This window comes from Taeniopygia guttata, chromosome 2 (genome assembly GCF_048771995.1).
Source record: "Taeniopygia guttata chromosome 2, bTaeGut7.mat, whole genome shotgun sequence".
Lineage (NCBI taxonomy): Eukaryota > Metazoa > Chordata > Aves > Passeriformes > Estrildidae > Taeniopygia > Taeniopygia guttata.
In genome coordinates, this window is record NC_133026.1 from 33,757,282 (window position 1) to 33,780,992 (window position 23,711).

General features: G+C 46.8%; 2 protein-coding genes and 1 non-coding gene across 3 annotated transcripts; all 3 read right to left on the reverse strand.

Annotated features, from left to right (window-relative positions):
- Positions 1-4,475: 4,475 nt before the first annotated feature.
- On the reverse strand, positions 4,476-7,869 carry HOXA9 (homeobox A9). The gene is made up of 2 exons (XM_002195207.6): positions 6,997-7,869; positions 4,476-5,870 (listed from the first exon to the last, which is right to left on the reverse strand). Exons 1-2 carry the CDS (start codon positions 7,541-7,543, stop codon positions 5,632-5,634), a joined length of 786 nt encoding a protein of 261 aa, XP_002195243.1. The 5' UTR covers positions 7,544-7,869; the 3' UTR covers positions 4,476-5,631.
- Positions 7,870-9,771: 1,902 nt separating this feature from the next.
- On the reverse strand, positions 9,772-16,717 carry HOXA10 (homeobox A10). Its single transcript, XM_004175364.5, has 2 exons — positions 15,833-16,717; positions 9,772-14,398 (listed from the first exon to the last, which is right to left on the reverse strand). The coding sequence occupies exons 1-2, from the start codon at positions 16,650-16,652 to the stop codon at positions 14,124-14,126; spliced, it is 1,095 nt and encodes a 364-aa protein (XP_004175412.2). The 5' UTR covers positions 16,653-16,717; the 3' UTR covers positions 9,772-14,123.
- On the reverse strand, positions 11,766-11,840 carry MIR196 (microRNA mir-196). The gene has a single exon (NR_105656.1). It is a non-coding gene; the product is annotated as a microRNA mir-196 (primary transcript).
- Positions 16,718-23,711: the final 6,994 nt, after the last annotated feature.

Genomic DNA, 23,711 nt, shown 5'->3' on the forward strand with positions numbered 1-23,711 from the left:
AAAGCCAGATCCCTGAGATATTGATGCTTCAGAGCACCAGGGCAGACGTGGTGGATGTATGTAAATGTTTGCCAAGTGTTAAGTATGTGAAAACGCACTTATTACTCGCAGGCATAAGGGAGAAGCCGCCGTAAGAATCCCTTTGGTTATTTCTTCCAGTTCACCAATATTAGGCAATATCCCCGAGGTCGCAATCGCGGTGCGGGAACGTGCCGGCAGAAGAGGCTGCTGGAAAGGAATAGAGGCCCAAGAACTTAAACGAATGCGATGCAAACAAAATGACGACCAAGAAGATCAAAGAGGCTGAAGTAGATGGCATTAGACCAATAAATTGCTCCTCTGGTGACAACATACCAAGATGCAAGAAAAAAGAAACAGCAAATATAACCAATGTCTAGACTTAAATATGGATAGCGTAGGACCGAATAGATTGTCTGGGTGGTTGCATTTCGAGCTCTCTGGTTCTCTACAATTTGCACATTTATGTATTTTTCTTTGCTTATGTGTGTTTATCGCTGTCACGTTTTTTTTTTTAATGTATTTTGCTTTCGTCTTATTTTTCCCTGCCAGCCGTTTAGATTTATCAAAAAGCCTTCAGTGAATAAATGCTAGAAGGACCCCTAGACAAGGGTCCCCGCCACCTTGTTGACTCCCCCCACCCTCTGCGAGTTAGGCATAACGCTGCTTCTGAAACACCTTCTGAAATCTTTCGTTTTGTCGCTTACAGGATCAGGCTAGATTACCGCGCCTGTAAATGCACTCCTAATTTTTTTTTTTTTTCCAATTGGGAAAGGGAGAACAGGAGGAGATTTCAAGTTTTTGGTCATGGTAATATTCTCACACGCTTTAAAAATAATCCTCTGGGATGGATTAATTGTATTTTTTTTCCTTGTAAGATCTGGACTACTCCTCTTTGGCACTGAGCTTTTCCGGGAAGTAAAGTGTAGTGATAAAACGGTGCTCGTAAGTTATAAGCGACCTGGGAGCACTACATGATTATGGCTTGTGTACTAAGCAGTATCTTGATGTGGTTCATAGCAGAGAAGATTTTGTTGGTTTGGAAACTGCTCTCGCCATAATTTATCCACGATTATAATGGAACATGCTGTGCCAAGTTATTACTTAGTATGACGATGCATAAACACTTTTTAATTTCAATATAATTTTACTGCCCAAGGAAAAAAATAATTACTCATAATAAGTTTAGCAATGCCATTGTAGACAAACATTTGATAGGAAGGCTCTTGTTAGAAAGCAGGGAGTGGCTGTTGATCTTTATCCCTAGAAAGAATTAAATCTTTTCATCAGTGCGGGAAAAAAACTAGCTCAGTACATATCCAGTGCTGAATTTCGATATAAAGACAATGGCTTTAATTTAAGGAAATATAAGTAAGATGCAGAGAAAGTAGTTCTCTTACAGAGTACTATACAGGGATTTGTTTAGTTGTCTGGCTTAAACTTACGAAATACAACGTTTATACTGCAGCCCATATTTTATGCTTCCTTTCCTCCTGCATTTATTTTCCTTCCAATTACTTTTTTCCCCGTTTCTTTTGGCAATTGCCATCTGAAAATATTCCACAACTCCACACCAAGCCTCATTCTCAAGACGCGGGAGCCAACAAAAGCAAAGCGGAAAAAAATTAAAAAGAAAAAAAAAAAGAAAAATAAAAGAAAAAAAAAGGAAAAACAAAAAGGAAAACGATTCGAGGAAACAAAATAGACGGCGAGAACAAGTTAGGAATGACTTTGAGAGACACGTCAAGTTTGCAGAGCATCAGCCTTCTCACATCTGTGTAATATAATCACAACGGGTCCCAGAGAGCTGAAATTGCTTCGGACACAAGCAGGGCTTTTTATTTGTATCAAAGACAGCTGTTGAAGAATTTCATCCGCCGGTAAATAATTTTCAAACTAGATTTTTGCAGCACTGCCGGCTCCCTGCACGGCTGTCTCAGCCACGCGGAGCGGACAAGGGCATTGGAAAATCCATCGGCTGGCCCCAGAGCTCCAAGGGTGAAACTCTTCGGGGGCTCTCCTCCCAGGCTGAGCTGGGGAGACCCTCTTACATCCTGCCCGAACCCTTCAATTCCCCCTTTCTCCCAATATTTCATTTCACACCAGCCCTTCGGGAAATCAGGATGCCCTGTTTGCAGGCTCAGAGCTCAAGCAAAGAGCAAAGGTTCGGGGCAAGGGAGAAAAAGAGGAGCTGGCAGTTAGGTGCCAGGGCTCAATCCCTCTCTATCACATAATAGGAAATGTCTCGGTATTTTGAGAATAAGAAATGCACAGCGTGTGCAGATCAAGCATTACTTTCGCCACGAGTGCACTGAGCGCGGCCAGGCGGTACGCTCCACCCTGACGGCGCCCGGTCGGCGGGATAAAGTGGGAAAAAACTCGGGGATAAAGGGGGGGAAAGCACCCTCAAATCTACCGGCCTTTGTCAAAACCATCTCAGCGCTTCCAAGCCCAGTTATGCTCCCATAAAGTCGACATTTTAGGAGCTGTCGGGGAGGCGGCCGAGCGCTTGATGGCGGAGGGCGGCCGGGCGCTGTTTCGCGGGCTCACAGCGCCACCTGCCGGCCCTCGGCCGCCACGGCCGCGCCGCCGCCGCCCGCCCGGCCCGGCGGAGCCCGCGCCTCTGCCCGCCAGCCCGCGGCAAGATAAATGTCCACCTCCCAGCCTGGATTTAAGCACGGGAAGGCCAATAAAAGGTTGTTATTTCCGCTCTCCCGCTTTATCTAAAACAGCCAGACAAAACAAATGAAAAGGCTTTTGTAGAAAATCTTAATTGTGGCTGGACAGTTGTAAACTCATTAAGAGCCGAATTCCAGACAGTTTGCAGACCCGTCATTTATTACACACTCTTAATGCTGATTCTTTGAAGTTGCCTCTGTCTGCAACAACAGAGGGCGTCCCAGCATCCCCAAATACTGGCTCGGGGATCAATTAGGGGTTTTTTTGTGTGTGTGCACGCCAGAACGAGCTCCCTTTTGCTAATTAGAACTCATCAAATCTTACCTCGGATTTATTTCCTCTTTTTTTTTTTTTTTTTTTTTTTGGTAAGGTGAAGTCGAAAGCTTTTTTTTTTTTTTTTTTTTCCTCCCGCAGTTCTGCACATCTGTAAACTTCTTGCCGGCTCCCTAAGTTTTGTCTTCAGCCAGCCCTGCAGCGTTTTACACCCCATAAACGGTTACAGCAGTCATTTTCTTTTATTGCACTGTAGTATGGCTCTGAATTTTCCTAACAACAACTTCTGCCAAAACCATAAGCGTGTTGCATCCTATTTTGCTTTCAATACATATACATATATATATATGTATATATGTGTAAAGGTACCTTCATAAAACAAGAAGGATTTTATTGTTATTCGCCGTATTTGCAAACAAGGGTCAGTGTGTGGTGTAGAGCAGTGCCGCGATTCATGTTATGGAGGATATCCACTGTGAGCAGTAAGATGTCCGCCCAAAACAAGGGTAAATATCAGCAAGCTCATAGACTTTGCTATTTTCTTTTGTTGCTGAGCTTGGTTTGGCTTGGGGCGGCGGGGGAGGGGTAGGTCCAATGGGGAGGGGATGTATGGAAATCTTCCACTCCAAAGAAACCATCCTTCTCTTTTTAAAAATAAATACAATTTCATGTTCTCTGCTGTAGACTGTTGCCAGCCCACCACTTTCCTTCGGCTAAATCAGCGACTAAAATTGACACCATAAATTCTACCATAATTGTCAGTAAAATTTTATCTGATTCCATATCTATCTATAAATACATATATAATCTGAGGCGCTAGTAAAATGCAACGGGTTGTATTTATTTGCCACGGGACACTTAAAAGGGAAAAAATACAAAAGCGAAGGCAAAGGAAGGAAAAAAGTGGATGATGTTTGAAATAACATATTTTGCATGGGCAATTATCTCTAACAGGGAATTTGAAATGAACGCGCTGGTAAGGCGAGCCTTCTCACAGGGGTTGTGGAAGCACACTTAGTGCTGGACATTTTCTGGTGGAGGCTAATTAACAATCTCAGTTTAAATGTCGCTGTCTGAGCAGATTTACATTATTGTCCGCGCTAAAGAACGTCGGACATTTTGGTTTGGTTCCCCCGCCTCGGCGGCGAATTTTATTAAAACGGCGTTAGCTCGGCACCGTGCCCCGCTGCCATCCAAGGGGCTCCCTCCGCACACTGCTAAGCACCAGCTTACCAAATCACACCCGCAAGGGGGGAAGAAATCCCTACTCTCAGAGAAGCTATGGCGTTTAGGACCTAAATCTGTCCATTTGGGATAAAAATAAGACCAAAATTTCCATCACCTGGGGGTTGCGTTTTTAAAAAACTGTGGCTTTGCCTTGGCTCGAAAATAATACCACTCCTCGCCTCGCCTCTGCAACTACCATAGTCCGGCCACATCTGCTGCCGAGATTCGGTGTGCCATGGAAGAACCTCTCCTCAATAATCTTAAAACATCACAAAATATAAAAGAATCAATATATTTTATTTGGCAAAAAGTTAAATATCATTTCAACACAACGATTTGGTCAGTAGGCCATGAGGTAACTGTTTCAAAATAGACAGTGTACGTTCTGCATTAACATAACTTCCCAGATTTTTTTTTTAATTGATACAAATTTACAATAACCAAATGTAGGTTTTTATAATGTATAATTTATTATCAATAAAATTAACCTTCATTACAATAACCATCAAATCATTCGATTAAAATTCAGACATAAACCATAGGTAGTTACCCTTTTCACATATACGTATAGCTCCGAAATCTGCTAACTGCTCACTGGTGCAAAAACAATATTTAAGCTAGTCTGTTTATTTACTTTTTTTTTAATATATAGATTATATATACAACCGACAACGACAGTACTATATATGTATCAACTGTGCATACTAAAATGACTTGCTTCATATTTTGAGAACCGTAATTCCCAGACATCCCGAACAAACGGTTTTTTCTACCTTTTTTTTTTTTTTTTTTGCATTGGGATATATATAATATATATATTTTACAATCAAAGGTTAACTGTCTAATTATACAGAAAAGACTTAATACACTACAGAGCTATACTCTATGCAATTTTTATAATAAACAACCTGAGTTCAAATTGAATTCTAGCTTACACCATTACATCCGGTACAGCACCCAAGCACATAAATTGAGTCACAAACATAATTACCACAATAAAACACAGTGTTCAAGTATTAGAGCAGAGATCTCTCTGCCACGCAAAAAGCGAATAAAATTAACTACGTAGACTAAACTACACAGTCCGTAAATAGTTGTGCATTATGAAAAGGTAGTTTTATAATTTTTTTTTCTTTCCATAAGTGAAGAAACAGGTAGATTTATACAAGCCAGTTAAACAGCCTTTTCGTGCTAATGCCCCCTTTTTCTTTCCTATTAGAAAATTAAAAGTCTTACTGTACCTCTCCTGGCAATCTGGCCTCTGTGACTATCATTGTACAATCATAATCAGAATTTGCCAAGGGAAAAATGAGGCCTGGACCCAGACGCATTGCATGGCAGGGCTCGAGGGGATGATTTTTTTGTTTGTTTTAACTTTTTTCTTTTTTTTTTTCTTTTACTTTACGCATTTTCATTTTAACCCGCGTGTCACCATCATTCGTCCTTCGCTCGATCTTTGTTGATTTTCTTCATTTTCATCCTCCTGTTCTGAAACCAGATTTTCACTTGTCTCTCTGTTAAATTGAGGAGTCTGGCCACCTCGTATCTACGGTCCCTAGTGAGATACATATTGAACAGAAACTCCTTCTCCAGTTCCAGGGTCTGATGCTTGGTGTAAGGGCATCGCTTTTTCCTGGTGGACCTTGCGTGGAGCCAGTTTGCAGCTGGATTATCTACAACGAAAACAACAGAAGTTCAGGCTGAGGGGGAGGGTGGGAGGTGGAGGGAGGGGGCTGGGAGGGAAATCCACGCAGAAACAGCCCATCAGGTGTCCCGGTATTCGTGTTTAGGACGTGGCTCTCATTTCCCCAGGCACAGAGGCTCGTGAGGCACAATGGACTCCAAAATACAGGCACATGGGGAGGTCACACGCAACCACACGCGGCAAAGCCCCGTTGCCCCCGCCTCCCCTCGCCTTTTTTATTGTTTGGAGAGAATACAATTTTTAGATACTTTCTCCTCCTCTCTCTTCCTCGCTCTCTAACTCACTTCCTCCTTCTTGGCCTCCCCACACCTCAAACAGCCAGCCCGGGGAGTAACCAGCCAGATCAACATGTCATCGAAATTGTTTGTCTTTTTTATCTCTACCTTCTCCTGTGTCATCCCTGGCAAAACCTAGGGAGCTGGCGAGTTAATCTACAGCTGGCATAATTGAACCCTCGCCCTCTTAGGACCCTTATTCGCATGGCGTTAATCGCGATAGTAATCCCGAGGCGCTCTGCCACCAGTCTCGTAGTCCTGGGAGCATCCAGCCCGGGGTTTTCCACCGAGGAGACGAAAGGGGGAGGGGAGCAACTAAGTCAACGGCGAGGTTTCTGTTCTCAGCCCAGCAATAGCCGCCCTGTCCTGGGAGCCGTCTCAAAAAAAGATCTGATTCACATCCCGTGCTTTCTAGGCACCCATCTCCCCGGCGGCTGCCCACGCCTGGGAGCGCGGCGAGGCAGGAGGATGTGAGCACGTCCTGCTGAGTTTGCTGGGGTGGCAGGAGTGGGGATGGGCGACTACCGCATTTCTCTCTCTCTTTTGTTTTTAAATTTTTTTTTTTCCAATGTTTGCTTTAGTTGTAGTTGTAGGGTGGGTTTTTGTTTTCCTTTCACCCTGGAAAGCCAGAGCCGTCCTAGATCCCGTTCGAACCTGAGAAAGGCAGCGCTGGCTTCTGCAGATGGCAGACCCCGGCCGGCTGGCGCAGCGGCGGCGGCAGCGGCCGGTGCTCGGCCGCGTAATTAGCCCCAGAGCCTCGACACCTCCCCGCGGCCGGCGCAGAGCCCTGAAGTCCATTACCCTTGCCGTCCCACTTACTTGGATCGATCTGCGGTTTCTCTCCGTTTGCCTCACTTTCTCCATTGCTTTCAGAGAATGCGCCTTCGTGGCTTTGCTTATCCCTATCAACTGGAGGAGAACCACAAGCATAATCAGAGAGAGACAAAGTGTGAGTGTCAAACGTGGTACAGTCAGCCCTCCTGGCCGCCAGCGGTTCAGGTTTAATGCCGTAATGCCTGCTGGTAGGTAACCCGGGGAAAGACAAGGAGCCCGGCACAGGCTCAAGCCACGAACGCATGTACCTGCCGTCGGGCGGTGCCACGGGCGCCTGGTGGTGCGCGTAGGGGTGGTAGACGGCGGGGACGCCGCTGGCGCCGGCGGGGTGCGCGGGGCTCCAGGGGGGGCCGAAGACGGGCGCCTTGGGCTGGAAGCTGCAGGGGGCCAGCTCGGGGTGCTCGGCCAGCGCCGCCGGCCGCGGCGGCGGCCCCAGCGGGGCGGGGGCGTAGCGGGGCGCCGCCAGCTCGTCCCCCTCCGGCACCAGGAAGGAGTCCACGTAGTAATTGCTGAGGGTCCCGGGAGCCGACATGGCGGGCGGGCGGGCGGCGGCGGACCCGCCGCGGTTCGGGGCTGCGGGTTTCACGTAACAACTTGGTGCTGGCGGAGAAGTAGAGTCAGTAATAAGTTGAGGGCAGCGCAGGCGCCCATTGGCTGCGCCTGTCACGTGGCGGGGGAGCAGAACAATAAAGTATAAATCAGTCCGCGGGCTATTAATGGGTCAGTGTTTTCCAGCCATAATTTTTATAGCGAGGCCATATGTTTTTATGCAAAGGGATATTTGAGTTATACGGCGGGGTTTGTTTTAATTGCGGCCAACTGAGATTAAAAGATCGGATTCCGTATTACAGCCCCCCTCCCCTCTTTCTCTCTCTCTTCCTCTTTCTCTCCCCTCTCCCTTTTTTCTTTCTTTTTATTTTTTTTTTTCGTTTAAGCGGACTATTTTATATCAAAATTAATCATCCCATCATAGGGTCGTGTTCTCCGGGAAAAAAAATCCCGCCACCCTTGTGATCGGAGACCTTCACATAAAATGATACAATAACTGAAGCAATAAAAAGAGCAAAATAGTAGTTGCGGTATACTGTATTTAAATATACATTTATTATATTTCATAAGGAGTTATTGTTTCGGGAGCCACGGGGTTGTTATTAAGTCAGTAACTATGAGCGCGCTCATTTGCATCGTTGTGTTTCACAGCAGTAAAAATTTACGAGTGCTTGGAAAGGTTAAATTATACTATTGTGTTTAGTTTGGGAACCCACTGTAAATAATACCGTTCCGTTCGGCTCAGCGCTGGCAGCGGAAAGTCAAATTCAACGCATCCCCTCTCCGAAACCACGGCGCAGAGCCGGCCCTCCCCGCCCGGCCGGAGGACGGGGGCAGGCACTGGCTCGGTATTTAGCCTGGTCGGCACCAAACTGCACTTCACCACACCACCCCGCCGGGCACAGCGCGGCAGTGACCGAAACACCCTCCTCGTCCTCCCCGCTGCCCCTGCCCTTGGACCGGGGACCCCTTCGCCAAGCCGGGGAGAGGAGCCGGGGCTGGGCGGCGGTGCGGCGGCGGCCGGAGGGGAGCCGCCGTCCTGACCGGGAGGGAAGGAGTGCGGGCAGAGCCGGGCGGCGGTATTTATCACCACAATTAATTCTTCAACTATGCAGGGAAGCAGCGGGGGGAAAGGGGAGAAAATGCCCGGTCTCCCCTCTGCCGAAAGGCACCCTGCTTCTCCAGGCGGCTATCAAAGGGGCGTTCGCAGTCGGCCGTCCGGCATTCTGGTGAATCAAATTTATGTGCAAATATAGTTATTTATTTGCTGGCACCTCCTGTGACTGCGGGACACACGCTAGCGGCATCGGAAGCCGAGCGGAGGGTTACAATCCTCAGCAGAAGGAGGGGAGGGTGCGCGGGGGAAAGTAAGAGGCGGCCAGATCCAAGTCCAGTGTTAGGAATTAAAGTAGTGGCTGAGCTCTTGGCAAACGTGCCTGCGACTCCCTGGTTTCTCCCTGGCGGACATTCACGCTGTTTATCCCCGTGGCTGGCGAAGGAGCGCGGTCACTAAGATGCAGGGGGCACAAAAAATCTCCGTGAGAGGCTCAATTTACTCGAAATACCTTATATTGAAAATAGAGCCCAGCAAATGGTAGGGACGACTGAGTAATGATTAAAATCGCGTGTAAATATTGTGCATACGAAAGTGTGGTTCTAATTAGTTTTACATCGCTATGTGGGCTGTCTCTCTCCCTCTCTCCTTCTTTCTTTTTCTTTTCATGTCTTCTCAACAGTTTAATCCGAAATCCTACAGAGGTCCTATTTTAACACCGCTCTCTCCTACATTCAAAATTACAAAGGCTCACAATGAAACTATTATCCCCCATTAGAGTTCGAAAATCGTGGAACAGTTGCAAGATCTCAATAAACAAGAGGCCCGTTATTTTCTAACAATTTTAAAAATGCAAATAAATCTCTCTCGGTTTTTTTTTTTCTTTCTCCCATTGTATAGACACTCCGTAATAGAAAAAAATAATTGTATTTCTTTCCTGGAAAGACGGAACTCCACGTCATTTGTATTTATTATTAAGAGTCAGCTGTGGTGAAATGTGATTGTAGAACTTCCTTTTTCCATTCAGAAAAAATAATCTTAGCTGCAGGAGTCCTGGATGTTTATATTCGAATTTGGGTTCTCAACTTTAGCAGCGGGTTTTATTTTTTTGGTTCCTCACCAAAACTAATAACAAATGAATAACAATAACAATAGCGTTTAAAATAACGTGACTGCATTTTTATTTCCCCTGTAAAATTCCGCATTTGTTCATTGCCAGCATCCAAGAGGCAGGAGAGGTTGTACAGAAAGTAAGAGGAGAAATACAGCAAATAATTAGATATTTTTCACGCGGTGGCGTTGCTAATATTTACACTGGGATGTTCGACTCTCTTATCGCCGTTTTAGATCAATTTTCACCCAAAGTACATTTTTCATATGAACCACGTAGGCGATTTCTCTTCTTCAATTTATTTTGCGAATTACTTAAGGTTTTGGTGACTTACACCTTCGGGGGCAAAAGACCCCAAACAGGGCAGAAACAAACGTTGACATTAAAATGCTATATGCAACCAGAATTCCTAGGAATGAAGCACTGCCGGAGTGATCTTGTTTGAATAAAAGTACTCCTTGTCCTCCATCCCAACATAACCGAACAAGCAGCGCTCCCATTCCGCTAGCTCCAACAGCCGGCTGCATCAGGAAGGATCCCGTCGGTTTTTAAGCGGGGGCTGGGGGGCATCTGCTTCATTCGCCACATACCGCGGAGGCGCTGAGCATACACGGGCGCGGGGCAGGAATTCGCGGGCGTTGGCGATCTCTCCTGAACTGGAAGTTCAGGATCGCCTTTCCCAGGGTTTCCTGCCACTGCAGACCTCTCTCACGGAAACAGTCGTGGTACGAAGCCATGGCAGGGTTTTGGCACAATGAAGAGAAAAAATGATTCAGAATTGAGAGGAAGCAGTCCAAAATCAGGATGAGGCGACTCAACTGGGAAGCAAAAGGGCAGAGGCAAAAGACGCTATATTGGCACACACAGACACAGGCACTGTAAATACACTCCCCGAAATGTACACAGACACTGCAGATAGCCCGACAGACCTTGTGCGGAGAGGCAAACACAAGCACTCAAATTTGACTGCAATGCAGAGCTCTGCTCCTGTCCCGGCCGGGGACGACTGCTTTTCTGAGTATGTCTGAATTCCGCTATCCAAACTCATCTGAGCTCCTGCAACCCAGCCTGAAGTTTTGAAAAAGTTCTTAGGTTTTACTATTGTTATTTTATTAAGGCAAACATAATCACGACAGCTAAAAAATAAATAGAAATAAACGAGCAACGACGGAGTTTTCTGTCTTTTTCCCCGCCCTCCTTTCCTCCGCGAAGGGTGCCCCGCTCCGCGGCCGCGGCGGCGCTGGCTGCTGGCGGAGGGCCCGGCGGGATCCCGCCCATCGCCCGCGGTCCCGCTGCGAACACAAAAGGCGGCGGCGGCGGCGACGGCAGCGGGCCCGGAGAGGTCGCTGTTGCCCGTTCCGCCGCCGCGGAGAGCCCGCACTGCAATCGTGATCGTAACCGAGGCCTTGCGGGCCGCGGGGCAGCCGGCGCCCCCGGGCAGCCCCGGGGTAGCGGGCCCGACGGCGGAGGCGCGGAGCCGGCGGGGCCGTGCGCCAGGCTGCGGCAGCGCCGGCCACCCCACCACAGGGACCGACAGCCGCCGGCGGGGCCGGGCACCCTCACCGCTGCCGGTGGGTCCAGCCGGCCGCGGGTGCTGCGCTCCGGGCCCTTGTTTTTGATGACGCCTGGAGTGGGGCAGGCAGATTTGATTTCTCCCCACCCCCTCCTCCAGGCATGCTTTCAGGTATCTCGGTTTTTAATAAATCCAGATTGAGAAATTAAACAGCCACCCACCTCCCCCCCGGCCCCCCGAGCTCGACCCACGGCGAGCGGAATGCAAAAACGCACCTGACCTTGAATGCAGCCAACGAGATATATTAAAAACCCGCAAGCAGGCAGGGACTCGCTTAGGAGCTAGCTAACCTTGAAGAACTTGTCAAGCTTCCCCCCTCGGCTGCCGTGTTTATCTGAGGAATCAAAGGAGGCTCCGCTGCAGATGGGAAACAATGGCATTGGGACTTGACGCCTACAGTTCACTTCAGCGCTAAGACTTCTTCGAGTAGAAAGGACCCTCGCACCAAGCATACCTGGTGATGATATCAACTGAAGTAATTAAGGCAGTTTCGTGCTGTAGAGAGAAAGGTGGAGCCCCAACAACATGAAACTACCTAAACCACAGAGCAGTTCTCAGGCGCTAATTATTACTCTCCCCATTGCCGTGGTCCTTAACGCAAGGATCCCGCTACGAAAATAAAACCAGAAACGTGACTAAAACATCCCTCTCGCCCTCCCGCCCACCCCGCCGGCGCCCCTCCGCGCCCCTCGGCCAGCCTCGGGTGGGTTAATGAAAACAAGAGTAAAATATAATAACAACCACCCACACACACGCGCGCGGGCAGCTTTCGCCGTTCCATGCAGATGTAATCGGGGAAAAAAGGGCCGTGCACGACAATGTTACATCACGAAAAGCTAGCGGCTCCCAAGAAGCCCGGGTTCAAAGTCTGTGCCCCCCTCCTCCCGGCATACATATACCCTTGCAAGGAAGCATTAGATGTCTCTTTTCTTCCAGCCTTCCTTTTGCGTTTCCTTTGTGCAAGACCCTGTTAGCTAAACATGCAGCAAGGAAAAGAGGATACCAAAAAAAAAAAAATTAAAAAAAAAAAAAAAAGCAGCCTGTGTAAAATAAGCTCTTCCACATGCAGTCAGGTAGGGAATAGCCTTGTCTGGAGGGGCCCGCTGGCAGGGAGGCGAGGCTGGGGTTCCCCTCCCTCCCCATGATCTCACCTTTACGATTTCTTCTCAGCCCTGAGATAAAGCTAGAATTTTTTTCACGTCCTCTGGAGTTAAAGATCTCAGCACACTTGTAGGTGTTCGATTAACAAAAGGGAAAAAAAAAAAAAAAAAAAAGAGAGAAGAAATATATAGTTTCCCTACCCTGAAGAAATAGTAATTTGCTTCCTCAGTCTATGCAGTTCCTCAGTCAACTGAAACCACTCGTTCAAGACAGCAACAATCCAGATATACTAGCAAGTCATAAAACTGAACAAAAGCCGACAAACCTTAGAGCACCATCGCTATATGGCCCAGACAAATTACGACCGTCTAGGTAATATTTAAATAGATTCCTAAAGTAATTGCAGGGGGTTTAGGCAACTATTCCTGTTGTAAAAGTTCTCGAAGACATAAAGTAGAACCTGAGGATAAACAGTTACAAAAAGAGGTAAAATTAAAAGGATTCATTCCACGGGTTTTTTATTCTTCTATGAGAACATAAACATCGTCTTTTTCACGCACAGCAGCATTACAATATTAATTTATTCCGATTTAAGGTAAGAACTAGATATAGCTAGAACTAACATTTATAATAACGATAGAATGCATTTGCTTAAAACAGTATCGGCATTTTAATAATAATAGACATTTATCCATATCTGTATTTATAGCTTTCCCCCTTCTTTTTTTTTTTTTTTAATATTTTTAAGTTTTTTCTCCTATATGTTTGACCCTTTAATGAATGTAACTTCACAGTATAAAGGAAGACGAACATATTCTCCCTCGCAATCTCAGACTCTGGCTCAGAAAGTCCATCTGACGTTCAGGATATATACTTTCAGTGAAATTAGTGAGGAAAAAAGTGACTATTTTCTTTTAAAGGGGGAATTTCTGTGTGCTTGTCATGCGTTACCAATGGTAACGTTATATATAGACACAAAAGAAAATCACCAAATTCACATATTTAAGCAAAACTACATTAAGTAAATATCTACAACCAGCGAGAGAAATTCAGAGGTAAGTATAATAATTTAGTCCATGAGTAAAACGAAATCTTTTATACCTTTAAAGAGAAGATATTTCATTTTCCTGGCCAAATTTAAAGCTGCAATATTGGCTTTTAAGGTAAAGTGTTAAAAAAAAAGAAAAAAAATCACTCCTAACACCCGTTCCCGTGAAACCCTTTTAAAGGATGCCTGCATTTCATTATTTTAAGCCCCGCTTTTCGAAGGAAAAAAGGGGGAGGGGGAGACAAGGCAAACAGAGAAGGGGAAAGCTCCCAATATATAGAAATATGGCAACGCTTAAATTCTTAATTGTGCAGCTACGTACAGTCCAAGTTACAGCACTTATATTTTAAAAGAATGCACCTTTAACCAGGATTGTTTACTTTTCAGAGAGACAGATAGGGAGAAACATATTTGTATGTCTTGAAATGGTATTTTTGTGTTTCAAAGCTTAGAGGAACAATTTGGCCCCGGGAAAGGCTGAAGGAAGAGGGGAGGTTCACACACGGCATTTTGTGCTTTAGCGTGACTTTAGTCCGCCCACCCCCCAAAGTAGCTCTTAAGAGGTTAAGGACATATTGAGAGCGCCTAAAATCGTTAATCCATACAGGTGCAGATGAATACAGCCTAGGAAAATGATACTGGCTCTTTAAACCATAAAGATGTGTTTATAGGTTCATCAAGAGAAATTAAAGTTGGCTGTGAGCTCACGAATCCTATTCTCTCTGTTCATTTTCTTCAGTTTCATTCTGCGGTTCTGAAACCAGATTTTAACTTGTCTGTCTGTGAGGTGGACTGTGCGGCTGATCTCTAGGCGACGCTCACGAGTCAGGTACATATTGAATAGAAACTCCTTTTCCAGCTCGAGAGTTTGATGCTTGGTATAGGGGCATCGTTTCTTTCTGCCACTTTTTGCCGTGAGCCAGTTTGCTGCATTTTCTCCTTTTGAATTGCCTAGTTTTGAGAAAGTAAAAAATGGACGTTACCATCGGGTAGGAGGCAAAGAGCTGTGGGGAGAGGGTGGAAGGAGCGCCTGTGCGTGTGTCTGTGTCTGTGTGTGCGATGGGCTCACCCCGCCAGCTGCGGAGAACTGGAATGTGGGGTGTCCTTGAGGGAACCGAGGGCTTCAAAACGGTTTCCCAAAGGTTTTGGATATATCCGGGTAAGAACTGCCAATGCTCAAAAACCTCCGCACAGCTTCTGGTGGGCCAGCGTGCCCCAGACTGTAGCACATCTCCGACCCTCCGAAAGGAGCTCCTAGCCTCTCCCTGTCGGCCATTCCGAGCCCTCTGCTACTGGGGGCAGTTGAAGGGCCTGCAGTCTTATTTCCTTCCCCCCAGGCACCTGCTTCCAAAAAGACAAAGCCTCTGGATCCGGACTTTGTAATTGTGCTACGGAGCTGGAAAACAAGGTGAGCTGGGGAGCCGGAGCCTCCCCGCCTTCAGCCCCTGCCTTTCCGGAGAGCTTCGCCATGGCCTTCTCATTTCCAACCATTTCGGGGACGAAAAAAATACAGTAATAACAATAATAAAAACGTTTTGAGGTGATTTCTATCAGTGGAACTGACTGGGAAAGAGGTAACACCAATCCCTTGATGGCTCAGAGTGGTTAGTGGTTTGGGGTTGGCTCTCTAACAGCTTTTAGTTGACCCTTCTTTTTTTTCTTTTCTTTAAATGCTACTTTCCAACGGGTCTCCTGAAAGGAATAAAAGGGTGTCCGAAAAGCGAACAGAGAGAAGCTCCTGCAAAGTCTGCCATCCGGAGAAGGGGAGTTATTTTTTGCCATGGGGACACGAAAGGGGAATAAATAAGGAAATGTATAAATAACAGCTCTGTTATCTAGTGTAGATGCTGAAGGATATTCGCCGTGCATTCATCAGTCTAATTTGATAGCAGCTCATAGATGGCACATTTCAGCGCGGTTGTTATTCCGAAAAGCATTCTGGATCGTAAAATATAACTTACCGCGTTAATAGGTTTATTTATTGGCACTGCCTATTGCTTATTTTGGATGCTTTACAAACATCTCTGTTATCTGCTAGGCACCTTCACATCACGGGGGAGAGATTGATCTTGTTTTTCTATATGTTTTAGCAGCATGCAGGCTAAAGTTGCCCATAGAGGAGGCCGTAAGGGTTTTTAAACTATAGGATGGACATTAATTTTTACGGCAACCCCATGCCCGAATATTACAAAGTTCAGAAGGTCAGTCTGAGCAGCGCTTCTTGGCAGCCCCGAGGGGCAGCTGGGATCCTCCTTTCGCATTTCAATGCCACTATGATCCTCAACGACTATTTTTTTCATTTCTTTCTTTTTTTTTTCCTTTTTTTTTTTTTTCCCTCTTTCTCTTTAATCATCACTACCACCATCACCGTCATAATTTGCTTACCTACAGGCTCTTTCTCTGGAGAAGCTTTGCTGCTCTCTGACGGAGCAGGAGAGAGCTCCTCTGCGGTGGAAGATGAAGCCTGAGTCTCGTCCTCCCTCTGGGAGACGCACGCCAAGGGGCTTGGGGAGCGTTCCTCATCCTCCTTCCTCCCCGGGTCCGGGACGGGAGGCAAAGATGGAGGCGTCTCGAAGCGACCGGGGGGCTGCGGAGGGAAAGGGGCAGCCCCGGCTGGCCCCGCGCCGTAGTTCTTGGAAGTGCCATAAGCCTGGGAGAGGCGGAAGTAGCCCGGGACGGGGACCCCGCCGCCGCTGCTGGCTGGGCTGACCTCGGCACTCAGCCGGGGGAAGGGAGCGAGGTCTGTGGCGGCCGAGCCCTTGGGGCATTTCTCTGAGTCATAGAGGCAGTAGGAGCTCTCCTCCTTAATGCTCGTAGCGAAGGAGCACGAGGTGGCCTGCTGGCTCTCCGGCTCTTCCATGCGACAGGACCGGGGAGGATCTAGCCACACTTCCATCCCTGACACGTAGGAGTGCGAGTTGGGGACCATGCTTTGAGAAGTACCTTCATTGCGTTTGCCCAGAACGGGGAAAAGTCCGCAGCTTTGCAGCCCGTAGGACAGATCGGACGCCTGTGGCAGGTAGATCCCGCTGTTGGGATAGTAGCCGCCTCCGCCTCCGCCTCCGCCTCCTGCTCCCGCCGCTTCCCCTCTGCCCGAGCTGATCAGGGAGTCTACCAAAAAAGAGTTTGCAGCCGGGCTCTCGGAGCATGACATTGTTGTGGAATAATTTGGCGAAGGGAGCAGATAGCCCTTTCTGGCTGACATTTCTTGTGCAAAACATGCTGAATATGATGAGAGATACCCCCGCACCACGGCAGGCGCCCGCAGCCAATGGAAGCCCGGGCCTCCCCAGCAACCCCTCCCCGTCTGGTTTCGTATGCACAGAGCTGCTCTCAGGTCGACCTCTGAATTTGGAAGATAGATGTATATTAATGTGTAATATGGATTTCCATACACACAGGCGCGCGCACTTCCACCATATGGGGACCGCCTGTGCCCAGGCAGGAACCGTGCTCCCGGGAAGGGGAAGGGGAAGGGGAAGGGGAAGGGGAAGGGGAAGGGGAAGGGGAAGGAGACGTCTGTGCTGGTACTGGCTCCAAGTTTTGCTCCCCTCTTATCGCACACACTGCTATAAAATAGCCCGGCGGTCCTGATGTTTATTATACCTAGTCTGAAGCCGTGTCCAGATGAAGCTTTTACTATCGCTCCTCTCTCCCCGTGGTTGGGCTTTCCAGCAGCAATGCCTGCTCACCTCCCTGCGCAGCCTATGTGTCACACGAAATTAATAAAGCCACGGCTCGCCCGGTGTTTTATGCTCAGCCTCTGCTCATTTTATTTGATTGTCTCGTTTTTTTAAGAAATAAAAGACGTGTTATTGTTTATCACGGATCATTGGAAACCATAAAGGGGCCTGGTGCCTCCCGCGTTAAACTACCAAGGAAGGGGGCTGCTTGCAGCCTAACATCACCGCCACGACGCCAGGCTGGGCTTAATTTTCCTGGAGATAAAATGCTCGCCGCTGCGCTGAGGAATCTCTTAGGGAGCAATGCCACTCTGAGAGGATTGATTGCGCGGTTGCAGCTTCTAATGCTTTAGTTAACGCTGGATTCTTCCCGAGGTCTGATTACCATTTAAAATATAAAGCCAGACATATGTCACAGAAAGAATCCAGACGCGAGCAGTTCAAATGGATCCTCGCAGGATGCTGCGCACCGTGTTTATTGATGTGTTTATATTTGGACGATCATTTTTATATCTCCCCTCCCTCCCGCTCCATTTGGGTCTTTTCACTTTTCGCCTCTTCAAAAGCATCCCCTCCGTTAAGCAACGTACTAAATAATAGAAATAAGAGTAGCTAGATAAATACAGAGATGCTAGACAGCCCAGTCCAGTCAATATGTAATTGTGGCGGAGGTAGCAGACAGATAGCAGACAGACAGGGACGCAGGCAGAGAGACAGATAGATTTCGTAATGAAATGCTTAATGATGACTTGCTTTCACTTCCATCATCTCTCGCTTATGCCATTTTAAAGTCGCCTCACTGCCTGGCCCGCGGAACCAAGGGCACTTCAGTTCAAGGGGAGCCTGAGGCTTCCCAGTTCTCGCCGCCCATCCCTGAGGAGCATCACTCGCTCCTCTCTCCCGCACGCCGCCTGGAGAAGAAGCCGTCGGCCGGTTTCCGCTTCCAGCAGGTCGGGAGGGTGAGAGCGGCTGCCTACCGGGCGTCATCACCGCCCGGGACGAGAGCCGCTGCCGGGCACCCGGCTGCCGTGTCCGGGAGGGCACTGGCGGCGGTGATGGGGCCGCTGCCTGCGGAGAGGGGTGGTGCCGGAGCAGGCGCGGCGCCCCGAATTCCCCGGCCCTCACCCTCGGCCTTCGAAACCCCCAGGGAACGCTTCTTCCCCCTCGCCCCACGTATCTGTCAAGCCCCACGTGGTGTTGTCCCGTAATATTTGCCTGCCAAAAAAAGCTGGGAAAAGCTTTCTTTCCACAGCGTGACATTCCCCTGGAGGAATCCCTCCTTGCGGCAGGAGGGCAGCGTCCCTTCCCGCGGGGCTCTCCCCAGCGTCCCTCCGCGCCTCCGGGAAGCACCAGGGCAGGCAGGGGATGCTGCAACTTTGAAACACCCATAAAATCTCTGTGGAAAGGTGCCTGATTTTTCCAGCGTGCTGGGGCGAGCATCACAGCGCGATTTCCTCCTGACCGGCCCGTGGGATGCGGTGACAGGGGTAGATCTCTCAGCCTATAGAAACCCTTCGAGGTTTTTTTCCTTCCCGCATGTCCTCCTGTAACACTGTGATTTCCCAACTCGGCTAACTTCGGATGTGTTAATGTGCGACGGACGAACCCTTATCAGATTCCTATGAGGGCCATATCATTACTAACAAAATTAATACCACATAAGGAACTGGTTTATTGGCTGGTATACAGGAAGGCTATTATCAATAGGCTTAGCTTCATAAATACAGATCTAAATAAAAAGAAACGTGAGCCCCAGCGCCGCCTTCCAAATACATTTCTCTACACAAGTCAGGTATAAAAATTACTCTGGGGAAGTCCGGTCTTGCGGTATGTTTATTTTGCATTTGCCAAATTAAATAGAAACGGGTTGCAAATCTAAAAGCCATACGGAACCAGGGAGAAACGCTTGAAATCCTTCCAAAGCTGTTTTTAAAATAAGCAGCTTCCTTTTAAAAATCGGATTAAAGTGAAGGAAAGTACTATAAAAAGTATGCTGCAATCCTCGTCAGCCGGAATGACTGGAAGTGCATCGATGAGACGCGAGTTGGCTTCTCCTCCCTCTGCGATCGAATGCAGGGGAATCAGACAAAAGGCACAAAGGCCGGTGAGAATTTTTGAAGGTGTTCTTTAGCCTCCCCGTTTAGGTTTTGCAGCAGTGGGTTACCCCACCCCCGTGTCGGGTCCCGCGGGAGCTGCCGTGGGCTGTTGTGCTGACCGCAGTAAACGGTGCCTGTTTGATGGTCAAGGCACCGACTCCGTCTAGATCATGAACTCAGCTCGGCGTTGCATTATCTCCGCTTTCTTTAATCGCTAACAAGGCCAAGGCAAATAGTAACCAGCGTCATCAAACCCAGTGAAGTAAAACTAATAATGTTCACTTGATTCGTAACTATAAAAGATAATGGTCAATTCTGACTAAACTGAGCTAATTTGGCATGCGCTGAGTGCAGCTACTGCATTACCAGCTCTTAACAATGTGTCCCTTGGAACTTAACCCCTATTTAAAAGAAATTTTAAAGAATATTGTGGACGCCAGGGGACGAGAATTACTTTCTTTTTAATTCTACTTCTGTAAGTAAAGCTATCCGAGGGTCTATAAAACAGAGCAAATAAAATTCTGATAAATATCAAAGCCAGCGAGAAGGTGTTTTTGTGAAGAATCTAAATTCATGGCGTACATAGACAATACAATCAAAATAAAATTTTATTGATCTAAGAAAAATATAATAGATGCATTAATAGCGTCGTTAAGTCGTTTTATTGGTTGAACTAAAATTAAAAACAAAAAGGGAATAAATAAAAAACGACAGCTCAGCTTAAGCAAACTCTGACTGGAAATCTCAAAACGTATCGTGTTAAACCGTGATTTATCTTTTTATTATTGGCCCGTATAACCCAAAAGATCAGCACTGTTAATCCAGAGACGCATTTTGCGAGCTAATTAAAATATGCTTTTATTTGTAGACACGGGCAAGCTGCAATTTGTGAAAACGTAAACGGCCTTGCAGTCTGTGCAGGAGTGCATGCGCCGCCTATCTGAGAATACAGCCGTAGACTACATTTTATACAGCTCCAAAAATTAATGCGATCAGACTATAGTTATTTAATATTGGAACTGTCAGCTCCCTGAAACGTGTGTGTGTGCCAGATTCCTCTTTTTTCTTCTTTTTATTTTTTTCATTCCCTCCCCCCCCCCTCGGATTTGCTCCAAAGAAGGCGGATTTCAGACAGGAGGTTTAGGAACAGCGTCTGTGCCAAGTTAGGTGACAAATGACGGCCCCACTAATTTTATCTTTACTAGAAATTCTTTCACGCTGGTGGTGGTGCTGGGGAGGTTGGCTTGTTTTGGCGGATTATCTTGTTAAAAATTAGGCGGCGATTTAATTTTATTCCAGCCATCCGGAGGCTTGCTCGCCTAACTATGTTTTATATTATACATGTATCGTTTTACTTATTTGGATTAGGAACATATTTTGCAAGTAATTCTGACGAGTTTCAAATGCTAGTGTGCGGCAGGACAAAATACACCCAAACCAATTCATTAGGGCTTTATTTCCTCGCCATTTTCCGGCACTGACGACAACAACGGGGCTTTCTATTGTCCAGAGAGCCCCAAACACCATGCAGAAGCAACAACGGTATCGGGTTATATATGTGTGGGGAAAATACTGCATGCCCAAGTCTGTCTTTTAAGTGTACCCCTTCTATTGCGAGAGATGCGCCGCACGGCTCTATTAAGCATTTGAAACTGTAGCCTTTCTCCCTTTTTGTAGCTGTCTTGCCTTTAAAGAGGGTCTGAATGCATATACAAATTTTATTTTTTTTTTGGTTGTGGTATAGCTTGGCTGTCAGACACACACGTTGGCCAGAAGTTTCGATTTCAGAGCATTTAATGAAAAGATTGTGACCCAAAAAAAAAAAAAAAATAGACAACAAAACACAAACCCAATGAGCTTATGAAAAAGCCTCCCAGGGATTTGAATGTGGTATGTGAGCTGAAGCTGAGTACACGATTAATTAAACACAGTGTAGACACTGAGCTGGCTTCCCCTCTTTCCTCCAAAACATGCAAACCCAAATAATGCGAAATAATAAACAGTTATTGTAAGAAACAAGCTTGTTTTTTTTAAATATTATCCTATGACCGCGGCCGTCAGTAAACAATCCGTAACCAGAGGGCGCTTTAACTGCTGCTGGGGTCCCTTTGATTTATTCAGCCAAGTATTGAATGGGACAGGGAAACAACAAGGGGAAAAATAAATATTTGATCAAATATGCGGAGTTTAACTTGACTGGTGTAAAATGAAATGTTGCAAAGGGACCCTCAAATCTCCCTGCTTCTCACGTGGCTTCTTGCATCCTGGCATTGCTGAGGGGAAGTCAAAAGGGATCAGCAGCCCCGAGCTTTTAATGGAGCATCTTTGATGAAATCGATACGTTCCAATAATCATCTGAAACTGCTCTCTGTCGACTGAGCATGTGCTTTTAACTACACTTGCAACAGTTCCCTGGAAGCACGATTTAAAAAATACTGCAGGCAACAGGCATTATATACATAGAAGAGAAAGGATAAAATAATATTTTTCATTTTTTCAGACAGATACTTTAAACTCTGTCCTAAGAAACACGTATTAAAATATGTAGCCAAACCAGTATCTTCTCCATTCAATACCACCTTCCCGCCCACCCTTCTCAAATGGAGACATAAGAAAAACATGTGAAAATTTTATGGGCATGAAAAGTAACCTGGAGTTAGGGTACTGGTAGAGAGGATAGAGTTTCAAAGCTACAATCCAGAGCAGCCCTGAGCACATGAGAATGAGTGACTATTGTTTGTTTACAGCACATGTGCTGATTAAGAAAGAAAGAAAGAAAGAAAGAAAGAAAGAAAGAAAGAAAGAAAGAAAATCTAAATCTGATCTTGCACGAACATTGACTTAATATGCAATCACATGAGCAGTTTTTAGCATAAGCATGTCAAAAGTTGTTTACCACAATCTGTGTCCAGCTGCAAGGAAGCAGACTACCCTTTAAAGTTACCAAACGACCCTAACTAAACTATAGTTCAAGACTAATAAGATCGTCAGAATTGTCTGTCATTTGCAGACTGTGTTGCCATAGATCTATTTGATTGAAGACACCTACTGTTCCACACATAAATGTCAAGTTTCATAATATTTCCAATGCTACACTTTTTTTTTCTTTTTTTTTTTCTTTTTTTTTAATAAGTGGAAGAAAGCTACAAGTTACCCTGAAGAAATATTTCCAGATAACGTGCATTTTCCACCCGGCTGGCCAAAACGAAGAAAAAATAAAAGGTTAGCTGCAACTTAGAAAGTCGCTTCTATATTATTTCACATCCTAATCACCAACTTTTTTTGATCCCTTCCCCTCCCTACAGTTATTTTCCGCGGTGTTCAGCGGTCAGGGCAAGGGCCACCATACATCGCAGGGTACCATTCCGGTCACCGCACACTCCTCGCCGTTCTCCATGCCGGATAGATGTATAAAACACTTACCTTCGCGCATTTCCTAACCCAAAGCCCAGAGGCTTTAACTCCACCGAGAAGCCCCAGCGTCTCCCCCCTCCCCCGGCATCCCGAGCGGCTTTTTGTACAGCGGAGCCCGGTAAGTGCAATAATTACCCGTGTGGCTCCAGGGATGCAAAGTGAACAAAGGCCAAGATTTTCCTTTTTTTTTTTTTTTTTTTTCTTCCCTTTGCAGGGCTGTTCCCCTTGCCCCGGGCGGCTTTGACATTGATCTGAAGATCGCCATCTTGTGGCAAAGCAGCCCCTAAACCGCGGCCGCCGTCCGTCCGTCCGTCCGCCCGCCCGCCCGCCGGGGCCCCGCGGCAGGACGGCGGGCGGGCGGGGGGACGGACAGACGGCGGCGGAGAGCAATGGTCGCTCACCTCCCGGTGTAAAAACCTTTGGGCGAGCCTCCGCTGCCTTTATAGTGATGCATTTGGTACAGGCGAGCAGACAAGTCACGGACAGTTTTTATGGCTGCAATGTCACAGCAACAGAGAGGATGCGATTTTATTGGGCTAGGAAATCCAAACCTCGACCACAGAAACTCCATGTTTTTACTGTCTTTGGGATTGGCTCTGAATACCAGTTAATTTTTAACCAGGAAAGGAAGCTTGCAGGCTTAACTTTCATTGTCATTCAGCTCTCCATCCATCCCCCTATTCCTCTCTCACCATCCGTCCATCCATCTGTCTGTCTCCTTTTAACTGGCATTTCCCCTTGCATACTAGACAAACAAACAAACAAAGTCTCCTCTTTTCCCCCTCATTTTTCAACATTCCCTTTAGGTAAACGTTGTCTGGCTGGGTGGCAGTGGTCAACAAAGGCCCGAAGTCGGTAAGTCCTTCACCTCAAGGTTATGGGTGATGTCCAAGCAATACAGAAGTTCAAAGCCAGTAAACAATGCAAAACCAGAATCCACTTTCTTCTCCTGATTAGGATTAGGGTCGACATTAAAGATTCAAATACTCTCCTCAAAACACTTCCCTATCTCAGCTATTGTTTGGTGTTTGGTGTTTTCTCCCCCCTACCCTCTCCAACTTTCTCTCTCCA

Bases quoted from the DNA above. Each gene is read 5' to 3' on its own strand.
- HOXA9 (XM_002195207.6), bottom strand. From the start codon at position 7,543: ATGTCGGCTCCCGGGACCCTCAGCAATTACTACGTGGACTCCTTCCTG. The intron at 5,871-6,996 runs GTAAGTGGGACG...TTTTCGTTGTAG, and splicing joins GAAACCGCAGATCGATCCAA to ATAATCCAGCTGCAAACTGG.
- HOXA10 (XM_004175364.5), bottom strand. From the start codon at position 16,652: ATGTCAGCCAGAAAGGGCTATCTGCTCCCTTCGCCAAATTATTCCACA. The intron at 14,399-15,832 runs GTAAGCAAATTA...TCTCAAAACTAG, and splicing joins TCCAGAGAAAGAGCCTGTAG to GCAATTCAAAAGGAGAAAAT.